Source organism: Aethalodelphis obliquidens, unplaced genomic scaffold (genome assembly GCF_003676395.1).
Source record: "Aethalodelphis obliquidens isolate GAN/ISIS:26980383/991018 unplaced genomic scaffold, ASM367639v1 scaffold23, whole genome shotgun sequence".
NCBI lineage: Eukaryota > Metazoa > Chordata > Mammalia > Artiodactyla > Delphinidae > Aethalodelphis > Aethalodelphis obliquidens.
Window position 1 is genome coordinate 10,733,529 of NW_020837967.1, and position 18,940 is coordinate 10,752,468.

At 36.2% G+C, this 18,940-nt stretch overlaps 1 protein-coding gene across 5 annotated transcripts in view; it reads right to left on the minus strand.

Annotated features, from left to right (window-relative positions):
* The window catches only part of CCDC7 (coiled-coil domain containing 7), a 276,653-nt gene that overhangs the window by 24,879 nt on the left and 232,834 nt on the right, over positions 1 to 18,940 (minus strand). For 3 of the 5 annotated variants that reach the window (XM_027121767.1, XM_027121770.1, XM_027121768.1), the window contains 4 exons: positions 13,732 to 13,815; positions 9,763 to 9,846; positions 7,544 to 7,627; positions 1,854 to 1,997 (listed from right to left, as the gene is read on the minus strand). In XM_027121767.1, the coding sequence (XP_026977568.1) occupies positions 1,854 to 1,997; positions 7,544 to 7,627; positions 9,763 to 9,846; positions 13,732 to 13,815 (396 nt within the window). The remainder of the gene's footprint in view (positions 1 to 1,853; positions 1,998 to 7,543; positions 7,628 to 9,762; positions 9,847 to 13,731; positions 13,816 to 18,940) is intronic. The other 2 variants (XM_027121769.1, XM_027121771.1) reach the window with 1 other exon arrangement.

Here is an 18,940-nt window from a genome sequence, read left to right on the forward strand (position 1 = left end):
ACAATGTTGTGTTAATTTCTGCTGCACAGCAAAGTGATTCAGTTATATATATGTATATATTTTTTATATTCTTTTCCATTATGGTTTATCACAGGATATTGAATACACTTTCCCTGTGATTTACAGTAGGACCTTGTTGTTTATGCATTCTATATATAATAGTTTGCATCTGCTAATCCCAAATTCCCAATCCATCCCTCCCCAACCCCCTCCCCCTAGGCAACCACAAGTCTGTTCTCTATGTCTGTGAGTCTGTTTCTGTTTCATAGATAGGTTCATTTGTGCCATATTTTAGATTCCACATATAAGTGGTATCACATAGTATTTGTCTTTCTCTTTCTGACTTACTTCACTTAGCATGATAATCTCTAAGTCCATCCATGTTGCTGCAAATGGCATTATTTCATTCTTTTTTATGGCTGAGTAGTATTGCATTTTATATATGTACCACATCTTCTTTATCCATTCATCTGTTGATGTACATTTAGTTTGTTTCCATGTCTTGGCTATTGTGAATAGTGCTGCTATGAACGTAGGGGTGCATGTATCTTTTTGAATTACAGTTTTGTCCAAATATATGCCCAGGAGTGGGATTGCTGGATCATATGCTAACTCTATTTTTAGTTTTCTTGAGGAACCTCCATACTGTTTTTCATAGTGGTGGCACCAATTCACGTTCCCACCAATGGTGTAGGAGGGTTCCCTTTTCTCCACATCCTCTTCAGCATTTGTCATTTATGGACTTTTTAATGATGGCCATTCTGAATGATGTGAGGTGATACCTCATGGTAGTTTTGATTTGCATTACTCTAATAATTAGTGATGTTGAGCATCTTTTCACATGCCTGTTGGCCATCTTTATGTTTTCTTTGGAGAAATGTCTATTTAGGTCTTCTGCCCATTTTCTGATGGGGTTGCTTGTTTTTTTGATATTGAGATATATGAGCTGTTTGTATACTTTGGAAATTAAGCCCTTGTCAGTCGCATCATTTGGCAAGGCTCTTTTTTTACGGTCTTGACTCAAGCAATACGAGCCCCAGATTTCATGGCTGAATGGTGCCACTGGCTTTGCTCTGCTGAAGATCAGCTTTGCCTGCTGTACTCTCTGCTCAAGTGTTGCTTGGATACAAATCCTCCAAGTGTTCTGGCCAGGCTTTCTGGCCAGGAAGGGCCAGGAGCTACACTCAGGAGTGAGGCAAAATTGAGCTCCCCTGCCTGGGCAGAATGGGAGGGCCACCTGCAAGCAGGCCCCCTGGTCTTCCTGATCAGGCTTTCTGGTCAAGAGGGGCCAGGAGCTTTGTCCAACAGTTGATGGGGGCTATTAATTAGCTCCCTGCCTGTGCCAAGCAGGGAAACTGACTTCAATCCCTCCAAGGCTCTTTGAAGTCTTGACTCAAGCTGACCTGCTCCCCAAGTTCCCTGGTTAAATGGTGCCACTGGACTTGTCTATGGACAATCAGCTTTGCCTGCCATACTCTTCACTCAAGAAGTGCTCCATAGTTTCCAGGTGTTCTGACTCAAATGCCTGGTAAGGTGGGGCAAGGAGCTACTCAGCAGTATATCAAGCTAGGGCTCAGCTCCCCTGCTTGGAGGGGGTAGACAGGGCTCCAGAGCTGTCAAGGCTCTTCATTTGAGGAACCAAACCATACAGACCTGCATCTCAGTGTGTCACCTGGTGAGACTGTACCACCCTCCCTCTTGTTTCTCCAGGTGAGCAAAGCTGCTGGTCAGGACTACTACTTCGGTACTGCGGGTAAGAACTTGGTCTGCCAAGATCCCAGTGCTGGTTGTTGCAAGCCCCTCCCCCTTCTCTGTCACAATCAGATTCCCAGTAGTCAAGCCCAGCAGATTACCCCGAAATCCCTGTGGTAAGAAGTGAGGGCTCTCAAGAAGTGACCCACAATGCTGGTAGAGCTGGAAATCCACGCTGGGCTCTTCTTTCAAACTGGAGGAACTGAGGGCTGAGGGGAGACTTCTTGGTGTTGTGCTGCACCAGCCTGGGGGAAGGGCAATATGGTCAGTGTGTAGCCGCTCCTCTTATCCGTCTAATGTGGTGTGTCTTGGTCTCTGTTGTGCAGGGGGTGTGCTACAGCCTCACTCCCATGTTCTAGGATTTTTTCAGTGGTGTCTGGTCCATGAACAGTTTTTAGTAATGCTTCTTGTGAGGAGGAGTGACATCAGGAATGACCTATGTTACCATCTTGGTGCCATCACTCCTCACCTTTTATGTCATAATTTACCTTTTGTTTATATTGTGTATCCACTACTGTAGCTGTAGTTGTTTTTAATGTTTTTGTCCTTTCACCTTTATGACAGAGTTAACACGCCACCGCGTTACAGCACCAGAGTGTTTGAAATTTGACTATATACTTGCTTTACTATGGTGCTGTATATTTTCATATCATCAATTAGTGTGCTTTCATCTCAGCTTGAAAACCTCCTTTCAATATTTCTTATAAAGCAGTTCTAACGGTGATGAATTCACCCAGCTCTCCTTTGTTTGTGAGCCTTATCTCACCTTCATTTCTACAGGAAAGCTTTGTCTGGTAAAGTATTCTTTTTAGGCAGTTTTTTTTTTCTTTCAACACTTTGAATATATCATCCTACTCTCTCCTGGCCTGCAGTGTTTTTGCAGAAAAAGCTTCTAATAGCTTGATAAGGATTCACTTGTATGAGAGAAATATTTTCCTCTTGGTACTTTAAAAATTCTATCTTTGGTTTTGATTTTAGACAGTTTTATTATAATATTTCATGGCAGATATTGTTGTGAATTGAAATTTGGGGGTGATTTATTAGCTTCATGACCTTGGACATTCAAATCCCTCCCTAGATTTGGGAAGTTCTCAAGCCATTACTTCTTTAGATAAGTGTTCTGCTGCCTTCTCCTTATCTTCTCCTTCTGGGACTCCAATCATTTATATATTATTTAGCTTATTGTCTTATAGTTCACGGTTTTACTTCATTCTTTAAAAAATTTTTTTCTTTACTCTTCTTTGTATAATTCCAAAGGTACTGCCTTCTGCTTCACACATTCTCTCTTCTGCTTGATCTATTATGATGTTAATATTCTCTATTGCAGGGCTTCCCTGGTGGCACAGTGGTTGAGAGTCCGCCTGCCGATGCAGGGCACATGGGTTCGTGCCCCGGTCCGGGAAGATCCCACATGCCGCGGAGCGGCTGGGCCTGTGAGCCATGGCCGCTGAGCCTGCGCGTCCAGAGCCTGTGCTCCACAACGGGAGAGGCCATAACAGCGAGAGGCCCGTGTACCGCAAAAAAAAAAAAAAAAAAAAAAAAAATTCTCTATTGCATTTTAAATTTCATTCACTGTATTCTTCAGCCCCAGAATTTGATTCGATTTTAATGATTTCTACTCTCTGCTAAACTTCTCATTTTATTTATGCATTGTTTTCCTGCTTTTGTTGACCTGTCTTTCTGTGTTTTCCTGTAGCTCCCTAAGCTTCCCTAAAACAGCTATTTTGAATTCTTTATCAGTTAGATTGCAAACCTCCTTTTCTCTTGGGTTATTGGAAAATTATTGTATCTCGTTCATGGCATCATCATGTTTCCTTGATTTTTCATGTTCCTTGATGTTTGTACTGCTGTCATTGAATTTGAAGAAGCAGTCACCTACTCCTTGCTTTACTGATGGCTTTTCAGGAATAAATCCTTTCTATCAGCCCTGCTGAGGATTCTGAGGCTTTCTTAGACCTTTCCTATGATTACATCTACTCTACACTTCTTGCTATCTTTTGTGGCAGAATTCGTAAGCTTGTATGCCTTCTTCCTATCCTGTAATGCCAGACTGGTTGCTGCCAGCTTCCATTTTGCCTTCCCTCTGGCAGTGTTGTATGTTCCATTTTGTGGTTTCTCCAAGGCCTTCAGATTTGGGCTTGCTTTCTGTGGGTGCTCACTAGCTGTCTGTGAAAGCTCATTTTTGCTGCCTTCGGGAACACACACAGGGAGCCAATCACAGGGTGAGGGTTTGTGGGTGAGGTGCATGGAGTGTTGGAAATGTGTATGGGCCAGTTTTAGGGGGTTCACAGGTGAGGTGTTCTCAGCAGCTGATGTGTGGGACTCCCAATGGAGTCCTTGACATGGTTAGCAGTAACCACATCTCTTTCATATATTCTATTCTGAGCCCTGGCTGCTGTTCTCTCAGCCACTCACCACTCCTAGTCATGCAGCTCATGACACAGTTCTCTGGATGGGACAAGAGAGAAATGGGTCTCTTGACAGTGTCCTGTACAGCTAGAGAAGCTGGGCAGTCACTCATGTTCTCACTTTGCCCCATGGGATAAATCATGGGAGGAGAAGGGCTCTTTTGGTACCGAGGTTTGCTGTCCTGGGGGAGGAGTGATGCAGGTAAACTGTTCTTACCCTCTTCAATGCCTCCAACCTTGGATTTTTTTTTTTATTCCAACAGTGTGCTGAAACTTTTCTGCTTTAACTCCTGGACTTCCACAAATGCTCTCTTGTCTGTGGGTGACTGTCAAGTTGATTTTCTTTGGGTGGAAGATGGTAGAAAACTCCTGTTCTATCTTGTTGATGTCACCACTGTAAAATTCCTTTTCTCTTGCCAAATATTCCAGAGGGAATTTCACTCATTGTCTTTAGTTCCCTGATTTGTCCAATTCTTTCAAAGTCATTTAGAGGGCTTTTTTCCTTCTGGTTGAGAAAGATTCTTTCGTAAAGAAAGGTTCTTCTTTTATAGCATTTTGATGGAGTAACATTTTTAGTATTTGCAAATGCACATGTACAAGAGCTCTTCCTACTCTTCGTGGGTAAATTAATTAGCAGCAAAACCCTCACTTTTTTTTTTTTTTTTTTTAAACGGATACGGAGGGTGGCACACATGGCTTTTCTCTGATGGACAGTTTCCATTCTTAGCATCTTCCTTAATTTCAACCTGTATCCCAACCCTGTTTTACTTTGAAGCAGAATATTCACTTCTTTATTTGATCTGTACACTATATTTAGAAGGATGCATTTATAAGAATAGTTTTGGAGATCAGAGCTCTATGCATGAAACACTGGCTTCCCCTCACCCCATTCAATCAATGTTCATAAGATTTATTTTTCATATATCCTACTTATTATAAAAGTAATATGTGCTATTGTAGAACACTCCCATTTAAACAAAGATTATAAACCTCATCTTATTTTATCAGTGGCTAGAGATTAAACTGAAGCCACAGCCTGAGAGGCTGTTACTGAGAAAATAAAATATGGTTGACACAATTTACTCCAGAATCCATGACTCTAAGCTAGCCATTCATATTTGTCAAATAAGAGTAAACTCTGGGGAGGATATTCAAATTACTAAAAATAAAAGCCTTAAGGCATGTTAGGGTAATGGGGTCATACTGTCATGTTTATGTTTATTCTTGATTTTATTTTCATGAAAGCATCAAGCCTAGATTGTTTGTATGAAAATATTTTGGTACAGCTTGGTATTCCAATTTAAATGTAATTTTGAATGCAGTAGTATAGGACACTAGCTATCCCAAATGACCTCTCTAATTCCAAGAACTAAAACGCTAGATTAAAAAATGTACTTTAAAAAGTATTGCTGAGATGGCATAAAAATATACTCTAGAGACCAAAAAGGAAGTAAAAGCAGTTAACTTGGGAATTTCTACTAAAAAGGAGTGTGTATGTGTGTGTGCGTGCACACACATTTTTTATAAATTTGACTGACCTGCAGTAATGTGGGTAGTGGGGAGGAAGACAAGGTGGGAAATTCCATAATGAAGAATAGTAAGAAATAAAGAGGGCACAATAAAATATTTTGCAATATATTTGTATAGAGCATCATTATATATTCTTTATGACTGCATGTGATAAAAGCTGAGAAGGGAGAGATTGGGATTGTAACATCATAGATAGGGAACCATTAGAATGTTGTGTATTTTATGTTAGTGTTACATATTTTCTGGGTGTTTAAAATATTTCATAAAGAGTAAAATTTTAAAAGCATACTACAAAAAGTATTCTAAGTAGTCAGATATTTATTTTATATTGGTATATCTCTTATTTTGATTGTCAAAGGGTGAAAAATTGATCACGTTTGTTGAGAATTTACTTGGTGCAACGTGCCGGTAAAAAAACTGTTTGATGTTGTGTGGACATATCTTTGTTTTTAAATAAATTCTCACATAAAGTAAAAAAAAAAATCACATAGACACCATTACTATTTGCACTCTACTTCCCAAACTCCATGTATTAGCCTTTGTTTCTGCAGTTTGTCTTCCCACATTTGAGTGGTTACTTTTCTATCACTCCAATTTCTATAAACTAATTCTTCATTTTCTCTTCCTTTTCTTTGTTCTGTGTTCTTAGGTACCATCTTACTTAATTTTGACCTTTAATCTAACCACATTTTATCTTATTTCTATATTTGATCTGTACTCTCCTTTTAATACCTTTTCTCTTAGGAATTTATATTGCTAATATAAAATTTTCTTTAGAGCATTTAATTATAAACTCACCATTAAAAGTATAAATTAATTAACTTAGTTTTGTTGATAAAAGGCATGACATTTTAAATTGAATGGATGTAAATGAAAGCACTTTACTGCTGTGTCTAAGGCTGTTATTCAAAACTGACAAGGATTCCTATTAATAAGTAACACTGAAGCAAAAATTAATTGAAAGAACCTAACCGAAAATACTCTGAAAATTAAAGACATGGAAAAATGGCTTATCGTAATACACCAAATTTAACTGCTTGGTTCCAACAATTTCATTTTTACACCACCCAGCTTTTCCCCAGTGAAAAGCTGTTGGAGCAAGTAATATTTATTTGATTCATTTACAACACTATTTTTTTACAGGAATAAAAGCGAGAATATAATAAAATAAAGCATTCAAAAGCAAAGTTTCAGAAATCTTGCCTTAAATTTCAGTGAAAACATGTATTTTGGTGCTTATATCTAAGGATTCAGTTACTTTCCAATGCTAGCTTTCAGCATCAATTCTGTAAAAAGTTCAAAACGACAGTATTTCTTGCAACAAAGAGAAATGTATCGAACCCTGTTACTCCAGGACTAAAGCAGTAATCTGTGAATAATGAAACTCAGCTAGAGAACTCCACTCTAGTAGAGATATAAATTTACATACCAACTTAATTATGTAGAGGAAATTGGTAATCAGTGAAATAACTGTTATGTTCCTCTTCTTATACCACTCATCAACTAGCTTTTTTGCTTCTTCAATTTCAAAGCAATATTCCTTTCTAAGCCAGCAAGAAAGTGAGTAGAATCACAGTTATAAATACTTAAACCAAGCATATTCTAAGGTCATTAGAGCATTGGATTATATGGATTACTTTCCAAATGGATGAGATTACAACTGAAAAATATCCAGCTAAATTTCCATTGACAGTAAATACTAGAGTTTAACTAATCATAAGAGGAAATTCATGAAGATTACTGCCCATTAATACTAACATACAGTTACTGTTATCATTAATGATTCATAGTTAATTAAATCCCAGAGAAGACATAAACCATAAATATTAGACTTGGAAAATTCTTGTTCTTACCAGGGTGACTCTGATGATGTGTCTTGATTTCACCAACTGCTTTTTCTCTTCCAACAGTATCTCTCATGCGTTGTATATCAGTCTCTATGGATAGAAAACAAATTTCAAAACACATTGTAAGGTAACCATTAACACACATGTATGTGTGTCTTTGTGTCTGTGTGTAGTACTAACTTAATTAGTACTTGTATTATCGAAGAGACATAATATAATGTCTGCATTGCACAATCATAAAACATTAGAATTTGAAGGGCTCTTAGCAATCATATAAGCCTCATGCTATTGAAGCTTAGAGATGTTTTGTGATTTGATTGAGAACACACACCAAGATAATGCAAAACTGAGTACAAGCTGATGCCCCATAATTCCTTAACCAGTGCTTTTCATACACAATGCACTGTCCCATACAAACTTCAATCATCTTGGGGAGTTTGTGTAAATGATATAACTGCAAAGTTTACACTAAGAGGACACTCATACTGTTAAGGATATACCTATGAGTGGAACGTGGCATTTTTTCCCCACTGGTCAAGAGAGAAAGCATGGTCCCACATTACGGAAAGTTACTACCAGGTAGAAATTCTTTGACTCTCTCAAGAATGTTTAATGCCATTTTTAAGGCTATGTAAATCAAGCAGACATCAAAGATGTAGAAGAGTAACAAGATATTCTACAGTCTAAGAAAAACTGCCTATCAGGTCCTCTTACTATGTACACCTTGTAGCTGGGGAGGGGGAAATGGGTAAATCTGAGGCAGTACCAGCATTGGGACTGCATCCCATCCCATCTGAGTTTTTATGTGATTTGGACATTTGGCGGGATTTAGAAAGTACTAACTAGGTCAAAGGAGAGAAATAACATTCATGTATTTTGTTTTAATACATAAAAGTTTAAAGAAAAATTCATATTGAAAGAGGGGTTAAGTAGGATTGCTGACTTGGGTCAAATTATGTGTCCAGTGTTTTATGAATGAAAGCTAGTTACAGAAGAGCATGCACCAGAGGTTGGAAACCTATCCTGAACCTGACACCATAAGGTGGATCTTACTTTGTTGTAATGGCTGAGACCAGAAGTAAGTGTTAAAGAGCCAATTGAGTAGATATAATTGAGGCTCTCTGGTTTTTCTCCAACTGGTATAGGTTAAGAATGACAGGCCCAGTTGAAAGAAGCATGTAAAGATGCTTATATAAGCAAGGAAGCATTAAGAAGAGCATTTGATAGCAGATAGCAGATAGAATTAAGGACGAGGGAAAAGGGAGTATGTGCTAGAGAAATCTGAAATCTAGTAAGAATCACAATTTCCCTCCTCACAATACCCTCCCACTGCTTAAATTATTTTTTAAGCCTACTCTTCCTGAAGTTCCTAGTATATGATCCACACTTTACTGTTTCTTTGCATGTCTCATATTTTTGGGGGTTTTATACTGGGCGTTCTAGACAATATCTTGTAAGAAATCTGGATACTGAGTTCCTCTCCCCTTTGGAGGCTTGCTGTTGCTGTTTGCCTGATTATTTATTTAGTGACTTGGCTGGAATATATTCTATTGTAGAGAAGTCTCCTTCTCTGCAGTGTGAATCTTCTAATGTTGCTCCTCTGGGGGCACAGACTTGGGCATGCAAACAGTCACCTTTGGATGACACTTGTTTTTCCTGCTGACGGTCTCTTTCCCTTGTTTTTCTGTTAAGCTCTCTGCCTCCTTTAATATCACACCAAAGATCAAGAAGCAGTGTGTCAAACACTATAACACCAAGACAAGTTGCAGTAGTGTAAACTACGGACTATGTAACAAAACTAAACACCTCTACTTCACCTGAGATACTGAAAATGTGCCTGGTATTTCAATTATATAGAGGGAATTAGTAAGCAATGAAATCTCTCTTTTAATCCCATTCATAAGCTAGCCTTTCTGCTTTTGCAACTAGCCTAAAAAAGAAAGTGAGTAGCACTTAAAATGCTTCCATCAAGCATATTCCAAGCTCACTATACCACTGAAATTTTGAGGATCACTTTTTAAATGAAGGAGTTCTAAAATTCACAATATGTAAATCCATTGATAATAACTGTTGGAGTTCCACTAATTATAGGAGGGAATTTATGAAGACATTGCATCATGTAATAACAGCTTATAGGTACTGTAATCAGATTCAAACTTAAATAAACTTAAATAAACTCTAGATAAGATAAATAAGCCAGAACAGTCTTGAAATATTGTTCTTACCAGGATAACTCTTGGATTGTGTCTTGATTTCACCCTTTATTATACCTTTTCCAACAGCATCTGGGAAGCGCTCTGTATCAGTGTCTATAGAAATAAACATTTCAAAACACTTTTGTAAGGTAAATATTAACATGTAGTTGTGTTTGTTTGTAATACTCCTTTAATTAGCATTATTTTATTATAGAAGAATTATAATGAAATATCTTACTTTCAGAATCAGTACACGTTAGAATTGGAAGAGCCATTGGCAACCATATAATCCTCATTATATTGTAGCTTAGAAATGGTTAGTGATTTGACCAAGACCACATAGTCAGGTAGCGATAAAACTGATCCACAAACTGATGCCACATTAATTCCTTAACTAGAACTTTTTCCATAAAATACAAAGTTTCTTGCAAATTTAAGTCATCCTATAGAGTTTATCTTAATAAATATAACTGTCTTGTGTACATTAAAAGCACATTCATATCATAAGGATATATCTGGTGAGGCCGGACATGACATTTTTTTCCCAGACCAAATTGTAAACAATGGGCATCACAGTCACAGAATGTTACTGTGAGGCAGAAATTCTTTGACTTGTCCAGGAATATTTTAATTCCTTTTTTAAAGGCCACGTAACTATATGTCAGTAGACATCAGTGATGGAGAAAAACAACAAGTAATTTGTAGACTGGGATAAAGTATCCTCTCAGGTTCTCTTAGCATGTAGACCTTTATGTGGGGAGGAAGAAATGGGTAATTTGCAGGAATGTGAGCATTGGTATTGCACTCACTCCTTCCATTTGAGTCTTTATGTGATTTTCACTTTGTTGCTGGATTCAGAAATGATGATCTAGGTCCAATGATAGAAAAAAAATTGAAATTTATTTTAAAAAATTTTATTTTGCAAAAGGAATACTTAGAATTGGTGACTCTGGTTAACCTGTTGTGTAAAATTTTGTGTGGGCAAAAATTGGTTCTAACACAGCATGTAAATGAAGTTGGAACCTGTCATATCCAGAATTTATAGACTGGAAGTCTTGCTTCGGAGAAATTGCTGAGCTCATGAATATTTCAAACACTCTCTATCACTGAGGCAGCACAAATTTATCACCACTGCAATCTAAACAAAGGTGAAGACCACATGGGGCATCACTACTAAAATCAAAGACACGTTGGATTGGGCAGAACAAGTTTTTAGTAATTAAGTTACAGCATTTGTGAAAGTAATGTCTGCTATAGCAACACATAACTGGAGAACATCAGCAGACAAACTTTAGCCCTCTGGTCTTTCTCCAACAGATATAATTAGAAGAACTGATTCATTTGATCTGAGAAAGCAAAGGAGCCTTAGGTGAGCAGGGAGGCAGTACAGTCCTTGAGGGCAGACTGAATTAAAAACTAGGAGCATAATAAATGATATGGGGTGGAGAAACCGAATCTATTAAGAGCCACAATTTTGCTCCTTCACAACATCCTCCCACTGCTTTTAAGTATTTAAAAAAAATCCTATCCTGCTTGGAGTTCACTAAACTATTTTTTAAAAAAACATTTAACATACTATACTACATGCCCATTTAAAATGTGTAATCAATGGTTATTAATATAGTCATAGAATGTGTAACAATCACCATAGTCAATTTCAGAATCAACTTCAGATTCATACTAATTAAATTCCAGGTAAATGCAGAAACATGACTGACACATAGTTTTATTCTCTTATCTCCATTTTTGTGCTACTGAATTACATGTTACACATATAAAATTAAAGACATTGTTAAAATTGTTCTTATAATTTCTTTATGAACCTTTATAACTTTTAAAGAAGATGAGAGACAAAAAATTAGAGCAAGTTTGGTATATATTTACACTGTTTGTTATATCAGCATTCTTATTTACAATCTTTGGTTCTTTTCATTGGTTCCTATGGACTCAGGTTACCATCTGGTGTCATTTTCTTACTCAAATTCATCCTTGTTCACACCATCTTCTTTGCACAGCTCTTGTGAAATATATTATATATGTCTATATGTTAGAGGCCCAACAATACATTTTATACCTATTGTGTTATACAATTGCCTTTTAAATCAGTTAAGAGAAGAAAAGAGACAAATATGCATTTATATGGTCTTTTGCAATACTAGAATTATTCTAAGCCATGTTTTTTTGTTTATTTTTTGTTTCTTTTTTGTGTATTCAAATTACTGTGTGAGATCATTCACTTTCAGTGGGAAAAACTTCCTTTAGCATTTCTTGTAAAGTGCGTCTGCTAGCAGTAGATTCTCTGGAATTTTTTACTTGGGAATTTCACCATTTTTGAAAGATGGTTTGCCTGATATAAGTTTCTTGATTGACAGATTTTTCTTTCATCATTTCAATATTCCATTCCACTGCCGCTGGTCTCCATAGCTTCTGTTGCTAAATGAAGGTTACTGGGATTCTGTTTTACACCATCAGTTGGTTTTCTCTTGTTGCTTTCAAGATTTTATCTTTGTCCTTGTCTCTCAACATTTTTACTATGATGGGTCTGGTTGTAGATTCTTTTGTGCTTATTCTATTTAAATTCACTGAGGTTGAATGTGTAGATTAATAATTTTCATTGAATAGTTTTCACAATTTTCAGCCATCTTTTCAAATATTTTTACTGCTCCTTTCTCTCTCTGTTCTCCTAGTATTCCCATACCTTTAGTTTGCTGTTTCTTCCTTCAGACTAATCCAATCTCTTGAACCCCTTAGGCAATATTTTCATTTCATTACTGTACATTTCAACTGCAGAATTTGCTTTGGGTTCTTTTACATTAATTTTTATTTTTAGTTGATAATGTGTATTTGACAAAATATTTTCATGGTATCTTCTTTTTGTAAAAGTTTTTTTTTTTTTTTGATGTGGACCATTTTTAAAGTCTTTACTGAATTTGTTACAATATTGCTTCTGTTTTATGTTTTGGTTTTTTGGCTGCAAGGCATGTGGGATCTTAGCTCCCCAACCAGGGATCGAACCCGCACCCCCTGCACTGGAAGGCGAAGTCTTAACCACTGGACCACCAGTGAAGACCCTTATTGTGTATCTGTTTTCCTTTAATTCTTTGAGCACATTTATAATAACTACTAGGTAGTCATTGTCTGCTAAGTCCAACATCTAGGATTCTCGCAAGCATATTTTGTTTCCTACTTTTTCCTGTGCTTGGGTCACAATTTACTATTTCCTTACATGTCTTAATTTTTTTTTTTTTTACTAATAACTGGACATTTAAGATAATATATCATAGCATCTTTGGACTCTGATCTCTGTTTCCCTTTCTGAGGCTTGTTGTTTAGTGTGCTTTCTTGCTTGTTTGTGTACAGTGAGTTCTCAGAGTTATCTTACTAACATATCTTTCCCCTGAGGTGTGAAGCCTTGCACATTGCTCCCAGAGGACATATCCTTGGGCATGCACACAGCTAGCTGCCTCTTGATGTTTGTGGTTTTAACAGGGCTCTGTTTGAATGTCTATTTCCCTTTTTTCTCTATTTAGGTGTCTTCTTTCAACATCACGGAAAACACCATAGAGAAACGTGTCTAGCACTGTTACTTCAGGTCTAATAAAGAGGGAATTGATAACCATCTGTTATATTCATCTATCACATTCCTTAACTAACCTTTCTACATTTGCAAATTCAGAACTGCCTATCTAAGCTGAAAATAGAAAGTGAATAGAATGTAATTGGGCATATTTATTTGTACCAAGCATATTCTAAGTTTATTAAAGGACTGGTTTTTATGGATTAGCTCTTAAACAAATGAGCTCTAAGACTAACAATATGTAGCTAGTTTTACACTGATATTCAATACAAAAATTCAACTAATTAAAGGAAGGAGTTCTTGAAAACTTTTGCCCATGTAAAAATAAACCATAGATACTGATGTTATTCATGATTCTTAATTAAACTCCAGAGAAGATAAGGAAACCTGAAATCTTAGATCTGTAAAATTCTTGTCCTTACCAGGGAGATCCATTGATTGTATCTTGAATTGTCCCTTTATTACACCTCTTCTAGTTTTATCTGTCAAGCCTTTTACATTAGTCCCTGTAGAAACAACAAATTTCAAAACACTTTGCATGGTAACCATTTACATACAAACGTGTGTGTGTCTGCATGTGTGTGTGTGTCTGTGTGTGTGTAGCACTAACTTAATTAGCATTTATTACAGAAGATGAGTTTTGTTGAAATGTCTGGTTTGGAGAATCACAAAGCCTTAAATTAGAACAGATAAAGCAATTACATAAGTCACATTATATTGAAGTTTAGAGGTTCTTTAACCAGTACTTTTCTATAATTCCTTAACCAGTACTTAATTCCTTAACCAGTGCTTTTCAATATAATGCTATCTCTTACATAAGTGGAAATCATCCCAGAGAATTTATGATGGCAATATAATTTCCAGATTTATATTAGAAGAACACTTATTCTGCAACGATGTACCCAATGAGGCAGAACTTAACATTTTTTTTTTTCCCAACAAGACAAGATGTAAACCATAGTCTTCTTAGTCACAGTAACTTACCATGAGCCAGAAATTCTCTGACTTACTGGACATTTTAATTCCCTTTTAGGCTATGTAACTGTAAACCATGTAGGTATCACTGATTTAAAGAGTAACGCGATATTCACTGAATTGAGAAAAAGTGTCTCTGAGATTCCTTGAGCATGTACACTTTATGTCTTGCAAGGAGGAAATGGTGAAATTTGTACCACAAGCAGGACTCTGATTGGATCCATTTCCATTTGAGCTTTTATGTGATCTAAATTTTTGCTATAATTAACAATGATTAACTATGTTCGATGACATGAAAAATACATGAAAGTTATTATAAAGGTATTCACACTGAGAAAGGGATAACTAGGACTGGGGACCTAAAGGGTACATCCTTGGGCATGCACACAGTTGCCTTTTGATGTTAGTGGTTTTAACAGGGCTCTGTTTGAATGCCTGTTTCCCTGGGTTAAAAGTTTAGTGAATGCACTACCAAACGTAAGGTAGATAGCTAGTGGGAAGCAGCCGCATAGCACAGGGAGAACAGATCGGTGCTTTGTGACTGCCTGGAGGGGTGGGATAGGGAGGGTGGGAGGGAGGGAGAAGCAAGAGGGAAGAGATGTGTATATATAACTGATGCATTTTGTTGTAAAGCAGAAACTAACACACCATTGTAAAGCAATTATACTCCAATAAAGATGTTAAAAATAAATAAATAAATAAAAGAGCAAGAACCCCCCCAAAAAAGTTTAGTGAATGAAGTTGGTTCTAGTAGAGCATGTAAATGGAGTTGGAAACCTGTCATGATCCTGACATTGTCTAGTAGAAGACTGCTTTGAAAAAAGGGCTGAGCCCATGAATAAATGTAAAAGGTCACACTATGATTTTGGCAGCCCAAATGTACCATATTGCATTCTTCACAGAGAGGATACCACCTGGGGCATCATTAACAAAGTAAACAAAGATGCATCAGATTAGGCAGGCAAGTTTTCAATAAATAACATTTTGTGAAAGTAATAAAATCTATAGCCACACAAAATTAGGGAATATTAGCACATATATTTTAGCCACTCTGGTCTTTCTTCAACAGATATAACTAAGGTGAATGGAATCATTTGAATCAAGAAAGCAGAGGATCCTCAGATAAGCAGGGAGGTAATCAGAACAGCATTTGAGGGATGACTGGGTTAAGCACTAGGAGTTAAAGGTATGCACTAGAGAAATCTTTAATCGAGTAAGAGTCACAATTTCCCTCCTTCACGGTATCCTCCCATTGCTTTAAATCTTTTAAAATCTCTTAATTCTTGTAGTTCACTAAGCTATTTTTAAAATATATAACATACCATAATATTCGTCCACTTAAAGTGTGTCCAAATCAATGGTTTCATTAAAAATTATATTCAGAGTTGTGTAACCATAACCACAATCAATTTTAGAGTCTACTTCAGATTTATATTATTAAATTCCAATTATATATAGAAATATTACTCCTATATAGCTGTGTTATCTCTTCCCCATTTTTGTGCTATTGTTATACATATTATACCTTTAAATATAAAAGAGTTTGTAATAATTATTTCTTTATATAACTCTGTGCCCTTGAAAAAAGCTGACAGAAGAAAGAAGAGCAAGTATATATTTACAGTGTTTGTTATATTAACCTTCTTGTTTACAATTTCTGGTTCTCTTCATTTGTTCCTGTGGATTCAAGTTAACATCTGCTATCATTTTTTACTCAAATATATCACCATTCTCATACATCTCCTTTGCACAGGTACTACAGAATATATCACTTTTCCATATTTTTATAGGCCCGACAATACAATGATATACATATTGTTCTATACAATCACATTTTAAATCAATTAAGAGAAGAAAGGACACAAAATATGCATTCATATTGTCTTTTGAAGTACAGAATTCCTTTTATAAACTTTAATCTATTTACTTCTATTTTTTACATGAACTTGTTCATGCAGTAGCCATAAAGTACATTGGGAACATATATTTTGTTTCACAAAGAAGGAGAAAAAACTGAAAAAATATCGTTGCTTATGGAAAGCTGCAAAAGGGAAGGAGAAAGCATGATGGAACAAAAGAGAATACAACCCAAGAGTCTTGCTCTTCAGACTATAGTTTAGGTTACTGTGTAAAAACAGTTTATACCTTGGCCATTAGGGCTGCTCTAATTACTTGGGGGTCTAGAACTTCAGAGCACTATTTTTGTTTCAGGTTTGTTTTCTGTTTCCCAAGTGAAACACCTTATTGTTTCTTATGATTATTAAAGTAATACATGGTTAACTTTTAAAATTCCACATATGAGTGAAATCATGTGGTACGTATTTGTCTTCCTCTGTCTGACTTATTTCACTTAGCGTAACACCATCAAGGGTATTACGGGTTCCTCCATGTTGTTGCATACGCAAGATTTCATCTTTTATGGAGAGTAGTATTCCATTGTATATACACATACCACATCTTTTTTACATTCTCACCAACAGTGTATTACGGTTCCCTTTTCTCCACATCCTCTCCAACACTTTTTGTCTTTTTGATAATGGCTATTCTGACAAATGTTAGGTAGCATCTCTTCATAGTTTTGATTTGCGTTTCCTTAATAGTAATAGTGGACATCTTTTCTTGTGCCTGTTGGCCATCTGCATGTCTTCTTGGAAAAATTTCTGTTCAGCTCCTCTGCTCATTTTAATGGCATTGTTAGCTTTTTTGTTTTTGAATTGTATGAGTTCTTTATATATTTTGGATATTTATCCCTTGTCAGATATATCATTTGCAAATATATCTCCCATTTGTTAGGTTGTCTTTTCATTTTATTTATAGTTTCCTTGCTGTGCAGAAGCTTTTCAGTTTGATGCAACCCCATTTTTTCATTTTTGCTTTTGTTTCCCTTGCTTGAAGAGACACAAATAGATAGTGCTAAGACTGATGTCAAAGAGCATACTGCCCATGTTTTCTTCTAGAGATTATGGTTTCAGGTCTTACATTCAAGTCTTTAATTCATCTTGAGTTAATTTTTCTGTATGGTGTGAGATAGTAGTCTAGTTTCACTTTTTTTGCCATGTGGCTGTCCAGTATTCACAATATCATTTATTGAAGAGACTATCATTTCTCCATTGTAGGTTCTTTATTCCTTTGTCCTAAATTAATTGTCTATATATGCATAGGTTTATTTCTGGGCTCTCAGTTCTGCCTCATTGATCTTTATATCTGTTTTTCTGCCAACACCAGGCTGCTTTATATTACTATGGCTTTCTAATATAGTTTGAAACCAGGGAGTGTGATACTTCCAGCTTTGTTATTTTTTCTCAGGATTGCTTTGGCTATTTTGGAGGAGTCTTTTGTGGTTCCATAGAAATTTTAGAATTTCCTGCTCTGTGTCTGTGAAAAATGTCCTTGGGATTTTGATAGGGATTGCACTGAATCTGTGGATTGCTTTAAGTAATATGGACAGTTATTACAATGTTAATTCTTCTAATTCATGAGGATGGAATATCTTTCCATTGTTGGTGTCTTCTTCAATTTAACAATGTCTTATAGTTTTCAGTATAAGTCTTTTCACCTTCTTGGTTAAACTGATTCCTAGGCTTTTTCTGCCTTTTGTTGAGACTGTAAATGGGATTGTTTTTGTTAATATGTTTTTCTGCTAGCCCACTGTTAGCATATAGAAATGGAACAGATTTTTGTATACTGATTTTGTATCCTTTACTGTATTTGTTTATTATTTCCAATAGTTTTTTGGTGGCGTCTTTAGGGCTTTGTATATACAAAACCATGTCATGTGCAAATAGAGACAGTTCTACTTCTTCCTTTCCAATCTGGATGACTTTTATTTTTCTTGCCTAATTGCTCTGGCCAGCACTTCCAACTCTATGTTGAATAAGAGGGGTGAGAGTGGCATCTTTGAATTGTTCTTGACCTTAGAGGCATAGCTCTCAATTTTTCACCACTGAGTATGACATTAGCTGTGGGTTTATCCTATATTATGTTGAGGTATGGCCATTCTATACTCACTTAATTGAGAAGTTTTATAATAAATGGATGTTGAATTTTGTCAAATGTTCTTTCTGCATCTATTGAGATGATCATGTGGTTTTTATTCTTTATTTTGTTAATGTGGTGTATCACACTGATTGATTTGTGGGTGTTGAACCATCCTTGCATCCCTGGAATAAATCACACTTGTATGACCCTTTGATGTATTGTTGAATTTGGCTTGCCAATATTTTGTTGAGGATTTTTGCATCCATCTTCACCAGAGATATTGGCCTATAATGTCCTTTGTGTGTATGTCTGTGTCTGTGTGTGTGTTGTATTTTTCTGGTTTTGGTATCAAGGTGATGTTGACCTCATAAAATGAGTTTGGAAGTGTTACCTCCTCTTCAATTTTTTCAAATAGTTTTAGAAGGATTGGGTATTAAAGCTTTGAATGTTTGGTAGAATTCACTTGTGAAGCAGTCTGTTCCTGGACTTTTGTTTTTTGGGAGGTTTTTAATTACTGTTTCAACCTCTGTACTAGTGACTGGTATATTCAGATTTTGGAATTACAGAATTATTTTAACACATGCTCTTTTTTGGAACGGATTAAAATCACTGCCTAAGGTCCACTGCTTTCAGCCTGAAGAACTCTCATTAGTATTTCTCAAAAGGCAGGTCTGCTAA